The sequence below is a fragment of the Lepidochelys olivacea genome, assembly GCF_965140295.1.
Source record: "Lepidochelys olivacea isolate rLepOli2 genome assembly, chromosome: 5".
NCBI lineage: Eukaryota > Metazoa > Chordata > Testudines > Cheloniidae > Lepidochelys > Lepidochelys olivacea.
Window position 1 is genome coordinate 40,096,386 of NC_140415.1, and position 19,593 is coordinate 40,115,978.

Consider the following 19,593-nt stretch of genomic DNA (forward strand, 5'->3'; position numbering starts at 1 on the left):
CCAAAGAAATGGAGGAGCTGTTCCCTGTCGAATGCATTGAGGGAAAGGTCGCATAAGATCAACTGAGACCGCTCCAGGTCTCGTGGGGTCTCCTCTGCCTCCTCCAGGAAGATCGTGGACTGGCCTGGGGTTAGTGCCGGTGCACAGGATGGTGCGGGTGCCTCTTAAGTGGTCCCTGGTACCAAGTTGGGAGGTTAGTAATCTTCGCATAGATGCAGTCATGTATTCCACTTAAGTGACTCTCAAACTGTACTGTACTGTTGACTCCAGTTCTGGCCTCAGGGCATCTGTTGAGTCCGGTACTGATGGCTGGCACTAACTATTTCCACATCAGTGGCATACCAGGGGCTACAGACTTCCTCTGCCTTTTTGTCCCAACCTCTCCTTTGGTCCAGGACTTTGCAAGGGCTGCATCGTTGATAGCCATTGGCTGGACAGGCTGCTGAACCCTTGCGTCTGTTGACATCACAGCCCAATGTTCCCCTTCCACAGTCTATGGAAGCAGGACTGGACTCGGTGCAAAGAACTCGGCACCAGGAAACTCCTTGTCACTATTGCAGTCAGCAACACAGATGTTACAGTGGTGGCTTTCACCACTGTCCACTTAGGCACTGGCAGCTGTTTCAGTACCACTGCTGCCTTCGGGATCAACACCGCTTCTGGCATTGGTGTACTTGATGCTGGTGGTACTGCTTCCATTATTGGTGCCGATCCCTGCCTCGTTCTGGGTGATAGATGAGTTAGACTGGTTACTTGCTGCCTCAGGACTAGCTTAACCTTTATCCTCAGAAACCTGAGACACCTCAGCATTGAGGACAGGATCTTTCTCCTGTTCTTCATCACCCGACCCACATCATTTATGGGGAACTACAGGCACCAGGATTGGCACTTGTCTCGCAGTCGGGATGGGGGGGGGGGCCCCTGGCCCGGTGCCTACAGGCCACCAATGCCCTATCCCCTTACCAATGCCCAATCAATCCTCTCATATGCATCACTCTGCACTTACTTGACTGGGTCACATCCTCAATACAGGAAAGTCCACATTGGTTCCTGCTCAGAAAATTGAGTTCATTGGGGCCCTAATAGACTGTACGTGTTCGAGAGCATTCCTGCTGATTGACTGTGTGGTCATTGGCCTGCAGAATTCAGCCGATGTTGGCTAGCACTGAAGACATCTTGGACGGTTTGCTTCATCTTCAGTTGTTGGGACTTACACTTAGCTCGTTGTAGGGCATCTATTGGTGATCTCAGCCTTTCATCTACCCCTTCACATAAGATCGGTGTTTTCCAATGCCGTAATGGCAAGATCCTTGAAAGGAATTCTTCGTCTCCATCCACTGGTAGGGGAACTGGTTCCCTTGTGGGACCTTAACATGGCCGTAGCAGGTCTCAGGGGACCTCTGTTCAAGCCTCTGGCATCCTGCCCCTTTCCTCTCTCATGTCAAAAAACTGTTTTCCTCATAGCAATAACATCTGTGAGTGTGTGAGTTGCAGTCTTTGATGGTGGAGTCTTCTTATGTGGAATTCTCCAAAGACGAAGTGATGATGCAGCTACACCTGAAATTTTTGTCTCAAGTGGTCTCTTGGTTTCATTTAAGCCAAGCAGTATGTTTACTTGTGTTTTTTCCTAAATCACATTCATTCCTGGAGGAGCAGTGCCTTCACACATGAGATGTCAGATGACTTCTGTCCTTTTACCCGCACAGGACAAAACCATTTTGGGCTTTGCCTCTTCTGTTTTATGTCATATGCAGACTGTATGAAGGGACAAGCAGTCTCCTCACAGACTATCTCTAAGTGGATGGATAACTTCCTGTGTCAAGACTGCATATGACATGCACACTACATACAGGTCCGAGCCCATAGCGTTCTTAAGTGATGTCTCAATATTAAACATTTGCAGGGCTGCCACATGATCATTGATACATATGTTTACAAACCATTATGCCATTACAGTGGCATCCAGAGCAGATGCAAATGTTGGGAATCAGTCCTGCAGTTCTTGTTTAAATAGACTCTGAGCCCCATCACCAAAGGGTACAGTTTGAGAGTCACCTAAGTGGAATACATGACTACATCTATGCAAAGAATACTTTACTGTAACTGTGGTTCTTTGAGATGTGATGCAGACATTCATTCCACAACCCTTCCTCCATCCCATCTGAATGTCTCTGGGCATTCAGTGTGAAGGAGCTGAGGGGGGTCTGGGTGATGGCACCTGATCAAGCCAGAAGAGAGGCTATGGCCATGAGGTGTGAACGCCCCCCTCTATAGATACTGCTAGGTAAAATTCTCCAACTTTGGTGCGCTAGGCACACACACACCCAAGTGTGCATCACATCTCGAAGAACCATGGTTACAGTAAGTAACTGTTTTTTCTACAGTTTCTTACAAAATTTGAAAGAGGGAAGAAAAAAAAATCTGGTAACTCATGCCAGGATCCATTAAACTGGGCCTCCCACTTCCTTTGTCAGTGAGCCTGGCTTTTAAAAGCAAAATTCTGTGACATCTGGAAGAAAATCAACTAAAATTCCCCTCTATTTGATGGGGATTGGGGCTCTTTTATAAAGATTAAACTGAAATGTTCAGTTGAGAGTAACTCTGCATTTGTACTTGTTATGTCAATTAGTCCTGGGGGAATTCTGTGCCAAAAATTAAAAATTCTGTGCACAGTATTTTAAAATTCTGCATATTTTTATGTCAAAATAAAATATCATGCCAGTTTCAATTGTTTTGGTAATTTATTTCAAAATACCTTTCAGCAAGTATGTCTGTAACAATATGGATAACCAAAAAGATTTAGGAATTACTTTTTAACAAATAGATTCCCTATTAGGCATATTAATATAGAACTTTGAGTAATAATTCGTTTAAACTAAAAATACAGAAACATATTTCCTGCATGCCTCAGAAGCAGTGCAAAGGCTTGGGGGAGTCAGGGATAATGGAGGAGCTGAAGGAGAGGGAAGTAATTGCTGGGAGGGAACCTGGAGGATTGTTGGGTGCGGGTGGGAGAAATATGGAAGAGGTTTTGTTTGTTTTTTTGAAGGCGGAGTTGTTAGGGAGTTTGGGAGCCTCCCCCATGCAGACTCTGGCTGACCCTTAGGCTCTCCCATTCAGTCAGGCACATCTGCTGCCATTCCCACATGTCCCTGCACCCCCCACTCAGCCATCCCCATCTCCATGTGTCCCTGTACCCCCCCACTCAGCCACTTACTGTCCTCATGTGACCCTGCACGCCACTGCTCCCTTTCCCCATGTGGCCCTGCACCCTCAGTCAGCCTCCCCGTCCCCACGTGGCCCACTCGCATTCAACTGCCACCACAGTCTGTCTTCCCCGACTAGCCCTTCTGAACTCTAGTCTATGTGACTCCCCAGCAGCCCTGTGTGTCCCGCTGTCTGTCTGGCCCCACAGGCAGGGCACTGTGAGGAATGCAGCCTCTCCTCCTCCCTATCGGCTGCTGACTGTTATGGCCAGTGAGCCAGCTGCCCTCTGTTCTTGTGCCACAGCAGCCCCTGGTGGGCAAAAGGCATATCTGCAGTGCCTCTCCAGTAGAATGTATTTTCTGTGGAGAAAAAAAATCTGCAGGGTATATGAATTCTTTGCACGTGCAGTGGCACAGAATTCCCCCAGAAGTAGCCAATGTATGAGAGAACCTAAACATGTAATATATAGGGTTAATTTTATTTGTAGGCTAGAGTTGCTCAGTGAGATGAAATTTAAGCACCAGAATTAGAATGCTAGGATGCTCAGTATTATGAGAGGGAGTGGGAGTAACAACCACCCATTTCTCAGGCTCTCACCTAAAATCAGATTTTATGTTTGTAAATGCTGGGAGTCTGAACATAGGGAAGGCTTCTGAATGAAAGAGAACCATAAAGTTAAATGGATGGAGCTCAAAAGCTGTGATGATTTTACTTTGTGTTTAAAAAAACAAAACAAAAACAAAATAGAATTTGTTTGAAGTTGCAGTGCATGGCTCTGGTGCTGAAATAATGAAGTAAGGTCAATGAGATGGGCTTAGTGGAAATGATAATGGTGTGTGTTTAATGCTGTTTTGTCAATTTCCTGAAACATGGAGTCTGTGGTAATTCCTCCCAACACCCCCTTCCCCCTCCCAGTCTGATCCACAGTTCATTAAAGGTTGCAGAAAGACTGACTTCAGTAGGCTTTTGGATCAGACCCCAAACATTATATGGGGTTCTGTACCACATCAGAAGAGCACTACGGGTCTAGTAAATGTCAATGGTTCATATAGGGTGCGTAAATAAATACTTAGTGACATACAGCACTTTCAGGTTGTTTCACTTGTTATTAGCAAATCCGGTATCCTTAACAGTAGTTGTCAAAGCAGACCACAGGGATGCTGGATAGGAGGGGAAAACCCATATGGAAGTTTGCCATTGGAAAAATCTCTTCCAGATCCCAAAACTGGAGATCTAGCCTCAGGGATCAAAAGAGACCCATTATATTAATTTAAGGGTGGGATTGAAACAGGGGGCCCCAAATAGCTATTTGCCAGGGTAATAAACATAGCCAGTCATCAGGTCCTGTTACTGCCCCCACCACCTAATGGCATCAGTGGTGGGTGGTCAGGGCTTGATGCAGAATGTGATAGCCTCTGCCCATGCCCTGTACCATGAAGAATAGGGGGAAGAGGAAGGGGAGGAAGAAAGAGAGAGAAGCAGCCTCCACTTCCCCCCCATATACATTCTAAAGGCAAGTGGGAGGGGAAAGTAAAGGCAACACTTGGCGCACTGCCCTAACTGCTCCCAGTTGAGATCTCCTACCCCTCACATCTGCTGAGGGTGTCTCCACTGCTCCCGGCCACATCAAAGCCTCACCCTGGCTAGCAGGGTGACCATTTAAGGTATGGAAAATATACCTTTATAGGGAGAGATGATAGATGGTCAATCAATTTGGTTTATCCAAAAGAAGGCTAAGAAGTGACTTGATCATAGTCTACACATACCTACATAGGGGAGAGATCTCTGGTAGTAGACAGTTCCTTAATCTAGCAGAAAAAGGCATAGTTTGATCCAGTGGTGAGAAGCTGAAACTAGACAAAATCAGACTAGAAATAACATGGAAAGTTTTAGCAGCAAAGGTAACTAAAGATTGGAATAATTTACCTTGGGATTGTGGTAGATTCTTCATCACTTTGAAGTTGTGAAATCAAGATTGGGTATTGTTTTAAAAGATGTGTTGTAGCTCAGCCAGAAATTATGGGCTTGATTTAGAAATTACTGAGTGAGTTTCTTTGGCCTGTGTTACGCAGGAGGTCAGATTGAATTATCATTGTGGTCCCTTCTGGCCTTAAAAATTTGTTAATCTATATGACATCTGAAGTGCAAGGTAAACTTTTGAAATTCTGCAGTGTTGTTATTTTTACAAAAAGTTTGTTGACTTGTGGTTTGTTTTCCCCAGATTGCTACTATCTCTCCAGGGATGGCATCCTGTGAAAACACTCTAAATACACTGAGATATGCAAATAGGTATGGGAAATATTTTATTTGTAGCTAATTTAGCTGTTGTATTAGATCTCTGAATTGTGGTATTCTGTTACTGTGTGACACACAATTATTTTAGGCACTTTCTAATTGTTTTTAGTATGCTTGCATTTCTTTCTAAAATACAGACCAAAAGACTGATCCAAGCATTATTTGAAGTTAATTTCACACTTGTGAAAGGTAACAAGTTAACAGCACTGGAAACTGAATTCCAGTATTTACTGGTAGACAGGATGACAACAGTGTGTAAGCACCTTCACACTGACCAATATACTTCAGTCCTGTTCTGGAGGTGTCACCTTTTGGGGTAAGAAGACAGGTTCAGTCTCCAGGTGGATTCTGTCCTTGAGGACCTCTGCTGAGATGGTCAGTTGTAGCGTGTACACTTTTTCACTAGGAATTGAGACCCTGTTGCTGTGAAAGGCACAGTATTGCTTCCCAGAACCTGCGCTTCCAGGCTGGTCTATAATAGACAATGTTGCTGCTTTAACTGTATTGGTATAATTACATCCACAAAAAGCCCCTAGTGTGGATGCAATTATACTGGTGTAGAACTGTCTGTACTAGGACTTTTACTGGTGTAACTATAGGTATGTCTACACATACATCGGTGTGTAGAGTACAAACCCTGCATGCTCAGCTAGCACAGGTATACAGTGAGGCACTGCTTAGGGGAGTAGAATACAGACAGGCCATAACCTTAGGGTATGCTTGTGATGTCCTGCTTAGGACACCCAGAGCTGTGAGCCACTGTTACTGCTCTGTCTCTTTGGAAGTAGTGACTCTAATGATTTCTGAGTGCGTCCAGTGAGAGGGACTGGACGCTTCAGGGAGACATCTCTGGGGACCATGGGAGATGGGGTTCCCTGATTGTTATCTGCAAGGCAAGGTAGATCTTGAAGAGCAAGCTGACAAGGCAGACAGGTTCATGTGTCAGCAAAGTGACACGCAGCTTGGCAGAAGCAAAGCTCTCACTCTTGCTAAGGCGGAGTGGTAACTCAGTTGCTCACAGCTCTGGGTGTCTTGCGCACAACGTCATAGTGTTCCCTGCATGGCTTTCTACATGCCCACTGCTATTTTTAGCAGTGTAGTGTCCCACTGCTGGAGCCTTTTCCTGCTGCAGGGAAAGACTCTCACAGCTCCCTGCTGTCAGAAACTTTCCCTGCTCCCTTTCCACTGCCAGTGTCTTTCATTGCCATGTGTATCAACATACTGCAAGTGTAGACAAGGCCTATATCAGCAAAAAATCACACCCCTCACTGATATAGTTATAACACTCAAACTTTTAAGTGTAGACCAGCCCTTCTAGATTCCTCCTTTTCCCCACTATTTCTGGTTTTTTTTTTTAAACTGTTTCTTCCCTTCAAGAAACAAAAATGCTTTTTACATGTTTCTGGTTGAGTATGGATATCCTGTATTGCTTTAATTTCTTTGCTTTTACCTTTTTGACACAAGTACAGAAGTATGCAATACAAATAGGATTTTTTGTCACTTGTAAATTTAAGTTTTCTTCTAAACTTGATAACTTGATCCGTAAATGCATAGAATAAAGCTGTTGGGAATATATTTTAACTGTCAAGAAGTGGGGAGGTAGAATTTCTCTTATTTTTGTACTACTCCTTTTAGAAGAATTGGGCATATGAGTAGACATGGGTAGTCAGGGATTTCTCAATTGCATAGTGCTTTTTCCATAGTTCACAAAAAAAAAAAAAAAACTTTATAGATCTAAGAAACGTTTTAAAGTTACTGTATATTTGAGTATACTGCTGGAACAAGACCTCTGAAATAAATGTTCAGCGGTAAACATATGAGATCATTGAAGATCTTTACTTTTTCATAATTCAGGGGAGGCAGTTAATTTGTGTTCTATTTCAAGCATATAAAACTGTCCCTGTGCTTGTGATGCTATTATGTTTTGCAAAAATAATGCACTACAAGCCTGTAATGTGTTTTTAATGTTTCTGTAACAAGTTTCTTAGAGAACTTGGTTTACGTTTTCGAGAGACCCATATACTGTGCAGAAGTATTAATTATATTTTTCTTTGTATGCCAAAATCTAATATGTACCTAACAACATTTGTAGACTTTGTCCATACATTTAAATCTTGCACTTGCCTTTGTATTTTAACTCTTCAATGCTCTTTTAGCAATGTGCCATTTTCATATCAATTTTAGGGCTGTCAGTCAATCACAGTTAACTCATGCAATTAACTCAAAAAAAATAGTCATGATTAAAAAAAGTATTGTGATTGATCACAATGTTAAACAATAGACTACCAATTGAAATTTATTAAATATTTTCATGTTTTTCTACATTTTCAAATATATTGATTTATATTACAACACAGAATACGAAGTGTAGAGTGCTCAGTTTATATTATTATTTTTATTACAAATATTTGCACTGTAAAAATGAAAAATACTATTTCTTTTGTTTATCAGTTCACCTAATACAAGTACTGTAGTGCAATCTCTTTATCATGAAAGTGCAACTTACAAATGTAGATTTTTGTTGTTGTTACATAACTGCTCTCAAAAACAATGTACATCTTTAAAGCTTACAAGTCCACTCAGTCCTACTTCTTGTTCAGCCAATTGCTAAGACAAACAAGTTGTTTACATTTACAGGAGATGCTGTTGCCTGCTTCTTATTTACAATGTCACCTGAAAGTGAGAACAGGCGTTCTAATGACACTTTTGTAGATGGTGTTGCAAAGTATTTGTGCCAGATATGCTAAACATTCATATGCCCCTTCATGCTTCGGCCACCATTCCAGAGGACATGCTTCTGTGCTGCTGATGCTCGTTAAAAAAATGAGTTAATGAAATTTGTGACTGAACTCCTTGGGGGAGAACTGTATGTTTTGGGCTCTGTTTTACTTGCATTCTGCCATATCTTTCATGTTATAGCAGCCTCAGATGATGACCCAGCACATGTTCGTTTTAAGAACACTTTCATAGCAGATTTGACAAAATGCAAAGAAGATACCCATGTAAGATTTCTAAAAATAGTTACAGCATTCAACCCAAGGTTTAAGAATCAGAAGTGCCTTCCAAAATCTAAGAGTCCGAGGTGTGGAGCATGCTTTCAGAAGTCTTAAAAGAGCAACACTCAGGTGCGGAAGCTGCAGAACCCGAACCACCAAAAAAGAAAATCAACCTTCTGCTGGTGGCATCTGATTCAGATGATGAAAATGAATATGCATCAGTCCACTCTGCTTTGGATAGTTATCGAGCAGAAACCATCATCAGCATGGATGCATGTCCTATGGAATGGTGGTTGAAGATGAAGGGACATATGAATCTTTAGCGCATCTGGCAAGTAAATATCTTGCTACGCCGGCTACAACAGTGCCATGCAAATGCCTGTTCTCGCTTTCAGGTGACATTGTAAACAAGAAGCGGGCAGCATTATCTCCTGCAAATTGTAACCAAGTTTGTTTGTCTGAGCGATTGGCTGAAGTAGGACTGAGTGGACTTGGAGGCTCTAAAGTTTTACATTGTTCTATTTTTCAAGGCAGTTATTTTTTTTTGTACATAATTCTACATTTGTAAGCTCAACTTTCATAATAAAGAGATTGCACTACAGTACTTGTATGAGGTGAATTGAAAAATACTATTTCTTTGTTTCTTACAGTGCAAATATTTGTAATCAAAAATAAATATAAAGTGAACACTGTGCACTTGTATTCTGTGTTGTAACTGAAATCAATATATTTGAAAATGTAGAAAACGTCCAAAAATATTTAAAGAAATGGTATTCCATTATTGTTTAACAATGTGATTAATCACAATTATTTTTTTAATCGCTTGACAGTGCTAATCAATTTATAAATGAGTGACTTCCTGCAGATATTATATAAACTGTACACACACTAAATAGTAATGTGTACGCAGTTTACGATACGCATAAAACTGAGTAGTATGCAGTTTGAAGTAATTATAACTGTAGTCGCTTAATGTTTTGAAAGCAGCAATTCCATGGAATATTCATCTCAGGCCAAATTCTGTTCATTATACCAATGTATACCCAGAATAACTCCACTGAAGACAGTGGAATTATTACAAATTTACACTGCTGTAAATTAGCAGAATTTGGCCAGTTGAATTTTCTTAGGAACATGCTTGAAACTCAAATTTGAGGAAGGCCTAAATATCTCACCACTGTCTCGAAACATGTTTTATCTTAAAAACAAACTGCTTCATTTGTTTCATTCTTTTCAAAATTATAAAGGAGAACGCTAAATGAAAAGTTGTCATTTTAATTAATGTCTTTACAAGAACACTTTCTTTTAATATGCTGCTGTATCTTGCTGCTGCAGAGTAAAGGAATTTGGAATTAGTCCTTCGGACATTCCCTTCTCACAGAGTAGTGGCAGTCGCTCTGATCTCTCTCCTTCCTATGAATACGACGACTTTTCTCCTTCGATCACCAGGTCTACTTCATTCTATACATGGAATCTTTATTTTAAGTTTTTCTGTTTAACTGTATAATTTTACAGACCCAAACCTTCATTTATTCCCTTGCCTTGAGTCATCATATACTTTGTTTTTGTCCTGTTTGACAGGTGATGGTACTGCATGGTCTGCAATCATCTTTCCAATTTTTGTTCATTTTTCTTAAACATTTGAATATTTCATATTCAGGCTTGCTTTTCCCTTCATACATAAAAACGGTGATGTCACCTTTGTAGATTTAGTGGATTGATTCTCATAAGTCTGTTTAGAGTAATTCTAACTCTGTGAATTTTACTACCTGATAAAAAAATAAAAGGAATTGTAATACCTTCGTTATTTTCATTAGTGTAGTGAATCCTACATATACGTGTGGGGGTTTTTGGTGGTGGTGTGTTTTGTTTTTGTTTTTTTATTCCATATTAGCAAGTTGTTAAGGTTAGTTATTACTGAAGGATATTTGTCTAACCTTTTTGGTTTATTTGCAAATTTGGATTCATTTAGTTCATAAACTTTTTTTTAAAGTGACAGGTTTCAGAGTAGCAGCCGTGTTAGTCTGTATTCGCAAAAAGAACAGGAGTACTTGTGGCACCTTAGAGACTAACATTTGTTTGAGCATAAGCTTTCGTGAGCTACAGCATCCGATGAAGTGAGCTGTAGCTCACGAAAGCTTATGCTCAAATAAATTTGTTAGTTTCTAAGGTGCCACAAGTACTCCTTTTTTTTTTTTTAAAGTGGACATCCTTGCTTGAAAGGATGATGTCAGCTGCTATTTTGTAAAGTTCAAGTTTTCTAAGAATCTCAAAGTTGAAATTGGTTTTAATTAATGATCTGTCCATTCTTTGTGGACACTAGATTTTGTTTGTTTGTTTGTTTGTTTGTTTGTTTACTGGCGGTGATTTGTTTTTTAAAGTCAAAAAGTGCTAAATCATTTATTAACCAAAAAGATGCACACAAAGATAGAAAAATATATTGGCCAGTTTTTGGTGTACAATCTGTGAAGCTATATTTACACTAATGATTACAACTATTATTGACTTGTTATACAGTTCTTTAATGTTTATGGTTAGGGTTGTTTTTTCCCTTCTTGTACCCGTTTATTACAAAGACAGTCTTGCATTCACTATCTTTAAATCTAAACTGAATGTTTTTCTAACGGATATGTTCTAACTCAACCACAAGTTATTGGCGTTGATGAAATTCTGTGTCCTGTGTTTATATAGAAGGGTAGACTAGATTATCACAATGGTCCTTTTTTTGGCCTTAAAATCACATTAAATTTGTGAAGTTGACATCACCTTTATTAAATGAATTAAATTGCATCTGAATCCGTAAGGCTTTAATTTACTTTAGCTATTTTAAATAGAGCGTCATTTATTTTAAAATAAAATCTTTTTTTTTTTTTTATGATTGTAGGGTGAAGGAACTGACGGTTGATCCTAGTGCGGCAGGAGATATCCGTCCAATTATACACCATGCTCCAAATCAAATTGATGATTTAGAGACACAGTGGGGTGTAGGGAGCTCACCTCAGAGAGATGATCTTAAACTTCTTTGTGAACAAAATGTGAGTAGCTTTCATCATTTTAGGCGTGTGTATATATAATATTGTCTTTGAATTCAACAGTAGATCATATCCTGAGTAACATATGTTTATAAGGCTACTAGCTACTTGGTTGAGTATAGTTAGCCTCTGGACTCTTTCAGATTGTCATAAAGTTAATGTTAATGCTAAAAATGTGTTTTTTGGGGGTTTGCTTAGTTTTAGATTCGTTCTGTTTTCCTTGCTGTTAAGGACACTTCAGTAGCGCTGCCTGTTTGTTTTGGAAGTTGCTGCTCTTTCTCTGGATAGTTTTTCCTAGCATGCCTTCATCCCATATTAGGCAACTGGCAGCATTCTGTAAAGCCCTTTCTTTCCATTATTAAGAACATAAGAATGGCCATACTGGGTCCGACCAAAGGTCCATCCAGCCCAGTATCTTGTCTACCGACAGTGGCCAACGCCAGGTGCCCCAGAGGGAGTTGAACCTAACAGGTAATGATCAAGTGATCTCTCTCCTGCCATCCATCTCCACCCTCTGACAAACAGAGGCTAGGGACACCATTTCTTACCCATCCTGGCTAATAGCCATTAATGGACTTAACCTCCATGAATTTATCCCATTCTCTTTTAAACCCTGTTATAGTCTTAGCCTTCACAACCAGAGCATAGAGAATACTTTAGAATACTTCAGAATGATTCTGAGAGCTTGTCTGTACTTTGAAACTTGCAGACATAACATAGCTATTCCAGAATAATTATTCCAGAATAAGTATAATGATCATTATTACAGTATAAAATGCCGTGTGGATGGTCTTATTCCAGAATAGATTTATTCAGGCATAAGCTTTTGTGGGTAAAATACCCACTTCTTCAGATGCTCTATATATTTCCCTTTCTTATCTTGGGATAGGATGAAACACCTATTTAATTTATTAGTTTTAAAGCAAAATTCATCAAAGAATAATAAACTTTATTATTTTTTTAAGGAGGAAGAAGTTTCTCCACAGTTGTTTACTTTCCATGAAGCTGTGTCACAAATGGTAGAAATGGAAGAGCAAGTAGTAGAAGACCACAGGGCTGTCTTCCAGGTAAAATATTGATCACTGCATTGTATTAATCAAATAGCTCACACTGGCCAGAGAGAAGTTCTAACTCTTTGGACATAAGATGTCATGTGGTATACTAGTGCAGTCAGACCTTCACAGATTTCTAAACACAATTCTTAAGGGCAAGGCCATTGTGGCAAGATACAGAGTCAGAATCATATATAATACACCCTGTCCCCCAACCACCAGCTCCTTTGTCACAGTGACAAAGGAGAAGCATACTGCTATATTGTCTGTGGAAACCCAGTGTAACTTCTGTTGTTTTCTTTTCAGAAGCTGATAGTCTTCAAGAAGTCATGTTACCATAGAGCATTTACTGTTCTTTTTTTTTAATATTGAATTAATCCTTCTGCTTTGGTTCCTTTCTGGTTTTGGCCATGCCTTGCAGTGTTAGTGGCTGCATGTTTTGGGGATGAAGCTTATTTGGCACTAACCCCACAATCTGAGCTTGAAATTTGATTGACTAATCAAAAGACTATATGTACAAACCAAGGCTGATTATAGACAATGACACCCCCACCAGCGTCCACGACCAACTAATTCAGAGGCTAGTTTCATCAGACAGACCTGCCTCTAGCTGCATGACTAGTTATTTTATGTGGGAGCTAGGTAGGTTGGTTCTTTCGCCACAAGCCACTCCATTTAGAAGAATACCACCAAGCACATGGGGTCCTGATTGTGACTAGGGCTCATAGGCACTACTGAAATACAAATAATGAGTAGTAATAATAAAGTGCCAGCTCTCAAGGCCTCTAGATCAGGTAAAAAGAAAAGGAGTACTTGTGGCACCTTAGAGACTAACCAATTTATTTGAGCATAAGCTTTCGTGAGCTACAGCTCACTTCATCGGACGATGAAGTGAGCTGTAGCTCACGAAAGCTTATGCTCAAATAAATTGGTTAGTCTCTAAGGTGCCACAAGTACTCCTTTTCTTTTTGCGAATACAGACTAACACGGCTCTTACTCTGAAATAGATCAGGTAAGGAGAAGTCTTGAGGCAGGCTTGAAACCTGCTCCTAAAGAAATGGTCCTGGTTATGCTGAGCAAAATATTGACCATCTATCTGCTTTTTCTGGGTTGTAGTTTGCCAAGGATTCCTGCCTTCAGTTGTTCAGAGGAAAGATGGTACTGCATTTTGTGGACAACCTTTAACTATGACGGAGTTGATTTGCATCATTTACGTTGCTTAGTTGCAGAAATTGCACTTCCCACACTTACATTCTTTCCTAGTTTTTGCTGATCCAGGCACTTTTCCTATGAATGGATGGTTTTTTGTTTTGTTTGTTTTTGGTTTGTTTTGTTTTTGTTGAGATTTTTTTTTTATGTTGTACATTGGGTATATTTTGTCTTATGAATGTACATTGTAACAAGCTAACCCTGATTTTCTTGCTACCAAAAATCCCCCTAAAAAGATTGTGTTTTGTTTAAAGAATGTTGCCAGCTTTATGTTGGATAGTGCTCAGTGTAGTAATCTTGTGGGGGAAAAGAGTATTTAGAAGTTCCCTATTAGAATATTCCTTTGCAGATTGTGTCTGATTAGAATAAACCTCGTGGCCATTGAAAGGTAAAATATTTTTAAAAAGCTTTAAGGTATATTTTTGTTAAGATTCTTAATAGTAGGTTTTAGAAGAGATATGGAAATGTATTTATTTTGATTTGCCCAAACAAATTAAACAAGCGCCTATTCTGCGCTGTGAGGGCCTTTTATAAATTTACTTTAAAAACACAGCAGATACAAATAACTTCACCTTGGGCCCAAAACAATAGACTGCACGAAAATTTTCAAAAGTGTCCCATTTTCAAATGTGAAGTAGTCAGCTAGGAGCATAACTCTCATTGAAAGCCACTGGGACTTAGGAGACTAATTGCATGAGTCATTTCTGAAAATGGAACTTAGTCTCCTAAGTCACTTAGCACTTTTGAAAATTGTACCTCTTGTCTAGCTCCTTCCTCCCCGAAAGCCTGAGGTAGATGGGTTTTGTAGTGTGCCCTGATGATTGAACAGTTTGGGCTACTGAGGGTTGGACTAGGGGACAGGGAAAGAATTCATTCCAGTGTTGTGGGTCCATCCTCCAGAACCCCCTGTCAGCATTCTCTTTTAGACTGAAATGTTTTCAGTTGGAGTGCTTCTCCTGATCATAGCTGAAGCAGGATCTCATTGGGAGAGGGGTAGTCTCCAGAGTAGACCAGTTTAAGCCAGTGAACCCCATTGTCCCCATAGGACAGCTTTGCACTTCCAGAGTATTTGAAAGCTGCCCTAAAGCTGGCTTAGCCAGCCCCTAAAGGTCTCCCTCAGTGTAGGGCGGCGGTTCTCAAACTGTGGGTCGGGACCCCAAAGTGGGTTGGGTCGCCAGGGCTGGTTTAGACTTGCTGGGGTCCGGGGCCAGAGCTGAAGCCTGAGCCCCACCACCCAGGGCCAAAGCTGAAGCCTGAGGACTTTAGTCCTGGGTGGCAGGACTCATAAGAACATAAAAGCGTCCATACCGGGTCAGACCAAAGGTCCATCTAGCCCAGTATCCTGTCTTCCAACAGTGGCCAATTCCAGGTGCCCTAGAGGGAATGAACAGAACAGGTAATCATCCCCTGTTGCCCATTCTCAGCTTCTGGCAAACAGAGGCTAGGGACACCATCCCTGCCCATTCTGGCTAATACCTATTGATGGACCTATTCTCCATGAATTTATCTAGTTCTTTTTTGAACTATGTTGTAGTCTTGGCCTTCACAACATCCTCTGGCAAGGAGCTCCACAGGTTGACTGTGCATTGCGTGAAAAAATACTTCCTTTTGTTTGTTTTAAACCTGCTGCCTGTTAACTTCATTTGGTGACCCCTAGTTCTTGTGTTATGAGAAGGAGTAAATAGCACTTCCTTATTTACTTTCTCTACACCAGTCATGATTTTACAGACCTCAATCATATCCCCCCTTAGTCATCTCTTTTCCAGTCTGAAAAGTCCGAGTTTTATTAATCTCTCCTCACACAGAAGCCGTTCCATACCCCTAATAATTTTTGTTGTCCTTTTCTGAACCTTTTCCAATTCCAATATATCTTTTTTTGAGATGGGGCGACCACATCTGCGTGCAGTATTCAGGATGTGGGCGTACCATGGATTTATATAGAGGCAATATGATATTTTCTGTCTTATTATCTATCCTTTTCTGAATGACAGGTTTCAGAGTAACAGCCATGTTAGTCTGTATTCGCAAAAAGAAAAGGAGTACTTGTGGCACCTTAGAGACTAACCAATTTATTTGAGCGTGAGCTACAGCTCACTTCATCGGATGCATACCGTGGAAACTGCAGCAAACATTATATACACGCAGAGATCATGAAACAATACCTCCTCCCACCCCACTGTCCTGCTGGTAATAGCTTATCTAAAGTGATCATCAAGTTGGGCCATTTCCAGCACAAATCCAGGTTTTCTCACCCCCCCACCCCCATACACACACAAACTCACTCTCCTGCTGGTAATAGCTCATCCAAAGTGACCACTCTCCCTACAATGTGCATGGTAATCAAGGTGGGCCATTTCCAGCACAAATCCAGGCTTTCTCACCCTCCCCCCCCCCCCACCTTTCCCGGGGACGGACGGAAAGCCTCAAGGGCTTCTTTTCCATGGGTCCAGATGATGAAGATGTCATCAATATAGCGCAAGTAGGACACCATCCTGGCCACTATGGATGTAGAAGCCCTCTACACCAACATTCCACACAAAGATGGACTACAAGCCGTCAAGAACACTATCCCCGATAATGTCACGGCTAACCTGGTGGCTGAACTTTGTGACTTTGTCCTTACCCATAACTATTTTACATTTGGGGACAATGTATACCTTCAGATCAGCAGCACTGCTATGGGTACCCGCATGGCCCCACAGTATGCCAACATTTTTATGGCTGATTTAGAACAACGCTTCCTCAGCTCTCGTCCCCTAAAGCCCCTACTCTACTTGCGCTATATTGATGACATCTTCATCATCTGGACCCATGGAAAAGAAGCCCTTGAGGAATTCCACCATGATTTCAACAACTTCCATCCCACCATCAACCTCAGCCTGGACCAGTCCACACAAGAGATCCACTTCCTGGACACTACAGTGCTAATAAACAATGGTCACATAAACACCATCCTATACCGGAAACCTGCTGACTGCTATTCCTACCTACACGCCTCCAGCTTTCACCCTGACCACACCACACGATCCATCGTTTACAACCAAGCTCTGCGATACAACCGCATTTGCTCCAACCCCTCAGACAGAGACAAACACCTACAAGATCTCTGTCAAGCTTTCTTACAACTACAATACCCACCTGCAGAAGTAAAGAAACAGATTGATAGAGCCAGAAGAGTTCCCAGAAGTTACCTACTACAGGACAGGCCTAACAAAGAAAATAACAGAACGCCACTAGCCGTCACCTTCAGCCCCCAACTAAAACCCCTCCAACGCATTATTAAGGATCTACAACCTATCCTGAAGGATGACCCAACACTCTCACAAATCTTGGGAGACAGGCCAGTCCTTGCCTACAGACAGCCCCGCAACCTGAAGCAAATACTCACCAACAACCACATACCACACAACAGAACCACTAACCCAGGAACTTATCCTTGCAACAAAGCCCGTTGCCAACTGTGCCCACATATCTATTCAGGGGACACCATCACAGGGCCTAATAACATCAGCCACACTATCAGAGGCTCGTTCACCTGCACATCCACCAATGTGATATATGCCATCATGTGCCAGCAATGCCCCTCTGCCATGTACATTGGTCAAACTGGACAGTCTCTACGTAAAAGAATAAATGGACACAAATCAGATGTCAAGAATTATAACATTCATAAACCAGTCGGAGAACACTTCAATCTCTCTGGTCACGCAATCACAGACATGAAGGTCGCTATCTTACAACAAAAAAACTTCAAATTCAGACTCCAGCGAGAAACTGCTGAATTGGAATTCATTTGCAAATTGGATACTATTAATTTAGGCTTAAATAGAGACTGGGAGTGGCTAAGTCATTATGCAAGGTAGCCTATTTCTCCTTGTTTTTTCCTCTCCCCCTCCCCCCAGACGTTCTGGTTAAACTTAGATTTAAACTTGGAGAGTGGTCAGTTTGGATGAGCTATTGCCAGCAGGAGAGTGAGTGTGTGTGTGTTCCTGGGGGGGCGGGTGAGAGAGCCTGGATTTGTGCTGGAAATGGCCCACCTTGATTACCATGCACATTGTAGGGAGAATGGTCACTTTGGATGAGCTGTTACCAGCAGGAGAGTGAGTTTGTGTGTGTATGGGGGTGGGGGGGTGAGAAAACCTGGATTTGTGCTGGAAATGGCCCACCTTGATGATCACTTTAGATAAGCTATTACCAGCAGGACAGTGGGGTGGGAGGAGTTATTGTTTCATGATCTCTGTGTGTATATAATGTCTGCTGCAGTTTCCACGGTATGCATCCGATGAAGTGAGCTGTAGCTCACGAAAGCTCATGCTCAAATAAATTGGTTAGTCTCTAAGGTGCCACAAGTACTCCTTTTCCTTTTCTGAATGATGCCCAACATTCTGTTTGCTTTTTTGGCTGCTGCTGCACATTGAGTGGCTATTTTCAGAGAAGGGGAGGGATAGCTCAGTGGTTTGAGCATTGGCCTGCTAAACCCAGGGTTGTGAGTTCAATCCTTGAGGGAGCCATTTAGGGATCTGGGGCAAAAACTGGGGATTGGTCCTGCTTTGAGCAGGGGGTTGGACCCTGGGGTCCCTTCCAACCCTGATATTCTATGATTCTATGACTCCAAGATCTCTTTCTTGAGTGGTAACAACTAATTTAGACCCCATCATTTCATATGTATAGTTGGGATTATGTTTTCCAATGTGTATTACTTTGCATTTATCAACTTTGAATTTCATCTGCCATTTTGTTATCCAGTTGCCCAGTTTGTGAGATACAAAACTGCTCAAGATAGTTATCTTTGGATCATCTGCAGAGGACCTAGATCTAGGGTGACCATACTTCTCTAAACTGAAACTGGCATTGTTGCTCGTCACCCGTGCCCCCGCAAATGTTTTTCCGCACCCCCAGTGAGCCAAGTAGCATAGATGGGAGCAGAGGGAGGAGAAATGGATACGGAAGTCAGGCTTACTGGCCTGTAATTGCCAGGATCACCTCTGGAGCCCTTTTCAAAAATTGGCGTCTCATTAGCTACCCTCCAGTCATTGGGTACAGAAGCTTATTTAAATGATAGGTTACAGACTACAATTAGTAGTTCTAAAATTTCACATTTGAGTTCCTTCAGAACTCTTGGGTGAATACCATCTGGTCCTGGTGACTTATTACTGTTTAGTTTATCAATTTGTTCCAAAACATCTTCTAATAACACCTCAATCTGGGACAGTTCCGCAGATTGCCACCTAAAAAGAATGGCTCAGGTTTGGGAATCTCCCTCACATCCTCAGTCGTGAAGACGATGCAAACAGTTCATTTAGTTTCTCTGCAATGGCCTTATTGTCCTTGAGTGCTCCTTTAGCATTTCGATCATCCAGTGGCCCTACTGGTTGTTTAGCAGGCTTCCTGCTTCTGATGCACTTCACATTTTTTTGGTATTACTTTTTGAGTTTTTGGCTAGCTGTTCTTCAAATTATTTTTGGCCTTCATAATTATATTTTTATACTTCATTTGCCAGAGTTTATGCTCCTTTCTGTTTTCCTCTCTAGGATTTAACTTCCACTTTTTAGAGGATGTCTTTTTGCCTCTCATTGCTTCTTTTACTTTGTTGGCTAGCCATGGTGGCACTTTCTGGTTCTCTTACTATGTTTTTAATTTACGGTATACGTTTAAGTTGAGCCCCAGTTATGGTGTCTTTAAAAAGTTTCCATGCAGCTTGCAGGGATTTAACTTTTTGCGCGGTATCTTTTAATTTCTGTGTCACTAACTTCCTCATTTTTATATAGTGCCCATTTCTGAAATTAAATGTTACAGTGTTGG

The 19,593-nt window shown here is 41.3% G+C and overlaps 1 protein-coding gene across 4 annotated transcripts in view; it reads left to right on the forward strand.

The window, feature by feature from the left end:
* The window catches only part of KIF2A (kinesin family member 2A), a 92,307-nt gene that overhangs the window by 64,431 nt on the left and 8,283 nt on the right, over positions 1 to 19,593 (forward strand). For 2 of the 4 annotated variants that reach the window (XM_084627948.1, XM_084627949.1), the window contains exons 16-19: positions 5,429 to 5,496; positions 9,834 to 9,947; positions 11,383 to 11,533; positions 12,496 to 12,597. In XM_084627948.1, the coding sequence (XP_084484074.1) occupies positions 5,429 to 5,496; positions 9,834 to 9,947; positions 11,383 to 11,533; positions 12,496 to 12,597 (435 nt within the window). The remainder of the gene's footprint in view (positions 1 to 5,428; positions 5,497 to 9,833; positions 9,948 to 11,382; positions 11,534 to 12,495; positions 12,598 to 19,593) is intronic. The other 2 variants (XM_084627950.1, XM_084627951.1) reach the window with 1 other exon arrangement.